Below are 1,869 nucleotides of genomic sequence, written 5' to 3' on the forward strand. Positions count from 1 at the left end.
AATCATCAAGTAAGTTTTGAACCGTTTCGAAGAGTTGGGCGGGAAATTTGAATTTCCTTGAATATTCAAATTTTTCAAAAAAATACAATAAATAGACAAGAAAACAAGAGCAAATTGAGCACAATTATTATACCAATAATAAAATTTTTGAATTATTTTTTTCTAGAAAATTCTAGAATTCTCTATCGTCTAGAAGGCGTGGCGTGCTGGGTTCCTGGCTGCGAATCCAGCTCGATTTCCACCATTCCATCCTCCATTTTCACCACTTTATCCGATTTTCCACCCTTTTTAGGACTCAATGATTTTTCGGGTCCCACTGCTTTGTTTTTCTGAAATTTCAAAATTTCAGTGCCAAATTTGAATTTGGCGCGTTTTTCCCTTCAAAATGAGTATAAACAAGCTTAGGTTATTCAAATTTGGGTCTCGCCGCGAAAACTACAGTAATCCTCAAGTATTTTTAAAAATGGGAGCTTTAAAGGCGCATTGGAAAAAAAACAAACCTTGATAAAAAGAACAATTGCCACTATGATGATAATTGAGACCAAACCGATGGCTCCGACTGTGATAAAAACTGCGTAGGAACCTGAAAAAGGGATACTGTAGAGAGTATGGGATACTGTAGACAGGGTACGGTAATCCTAGAAATTAAGAATCTGGGATTCTGAGATGTTTAGAATTTCAGATTTTTTTTCTAAAATTTAAACAATTGAATTCTGGGAATCTTGGAATCTCAGAGGTTCCAGAATTTCTGAAAACCCGAACTTCAGAATTTCAGATTTTCGGAATCTTAGAATTCCAGATTTTCAGAATCTCAGATTTTTTAGAATCCTAGAATTTTAGAATTTTCAGAATTTCACAATCTAGGAATCTCAAACTTTCGAAATCTCATAACCTCAGATTCTAAGAATGCCGAAATCTCAGAATTTCAGAATCTCAGAATCTAAGAATCCTAAGAGGCCTAAGAATCTGAAATTCTTAGAATCTAAGAATCTAAAAATCCTAGAATTTCGAAATCTCAAAATCCTGGAATCTCAGAATTTCGGATTCTTAGTATTTCTGAATTTTGGAATCTAGAAAATATCAATAACTCACCCATAGTTTGTTTCCTGACAAACTTTTAAAAAATGTTTCTTCTAACTGAGAACCTTCAAGAAACAACTGACAAAAAGTGTGCCACGAAATGTGAGAAGAATCAAAAAAAGAAAAAGAAATTTTTTGTCAAAGGAACAAGAGAACAGAAAAAGAAAGAAAGAGTGAATCACACCGAGAAAAGTCACACGATGTTTATATGTATGTCTTCTTCTTCTTCGTTTTCTTCTCCAGAAATTTCGAAACTCTTCTCTCCTTCTTCTTCTCCAGAAGCCTGGAGAAGAAGAGGCCGAGAAATTTGACACTAAACTTGTCAAATTTTCGAGATGGATCCGGCAGATTGGGTACGAATTTGGTGCCTCATGCTTTTATAAACATAATAAAAATATGACGAAATTTCTGGCAACTGAGTTGTCTCCCTTTTCTGGCAACTGAGTTGAGGACCCAGGACCCAGGACCCAGGACCCAGGACCCAGGACCCAGGACCCAGGACCCAGGACCCAGGACCCAGGACCCAGGACCCAGGACCCAGGACCCAGGACCCAGGACCCAGGACCCAGGACCCAGGACCCAGGAGTACCTACAAATTCAGAAATTCCGATAAAGTTCAAAAATCTAGAAGTTCTGGAACTATGAAATCTTGAACTGTCCGGACCGTCGCAAGTATGTGAAATACTAAGATCTGGGATTCTTAGTTCCTGAGAAATTCGAATTTCGGTAATTTTGGGAATTCTGATATTCCTAACATTCAAGAAATTCCGGAATTCAAAAAATTGTAAA

At 37.1% G+C, this 1,869-nt stretch overlaps 2 protein-coding genes across 2 annotated transcripts in view; one reads left to right on the forward strand and one right to left on the reverse strand.

Annotated features, from left to right (window-relative positions):
- The window catches only part of Cbr-rlbp-1, a gene marked incomplete at both ends in the record, with an annotated part of 19,761 nt that overhangs the window by 3,765 nt on the left and 14,127 nt on the right, over positions 1-1,869 (forward strand).
- Cbr-lron-9 overlaps positions 183-1,869 on the reverse strand; it is a gene marked incomplete at both ends in the record, with an annotated part of 9,443 nt that continues 7,756 nt past the window's right edge. The window contains 2 exons of the mRNA XM_045243652.1: positions 183-329; positions 501-583. Coding sequence (XP_045091520.1) covers positions 183-329; positions 501-583 — 230 coding nt within the window. The remainder of the gene's footprint in view (positions 330-500; positions 584-1,869) is intronic.

This window comes from Caenorhabditis briggsae (assembly GCF_000004555.2).
Source record: "Caenorhabditis briggsae complete genome, chrI, whole genome shotgun sequence".
NCBI classification, from domain to species: domain Eukaryota; kingdom Metazoa; phylum Nematoda; class Chromadorea; order Rhabditida; family Rhabditidae; genus Caenorhabditis; species Caenorhabditis briggsae.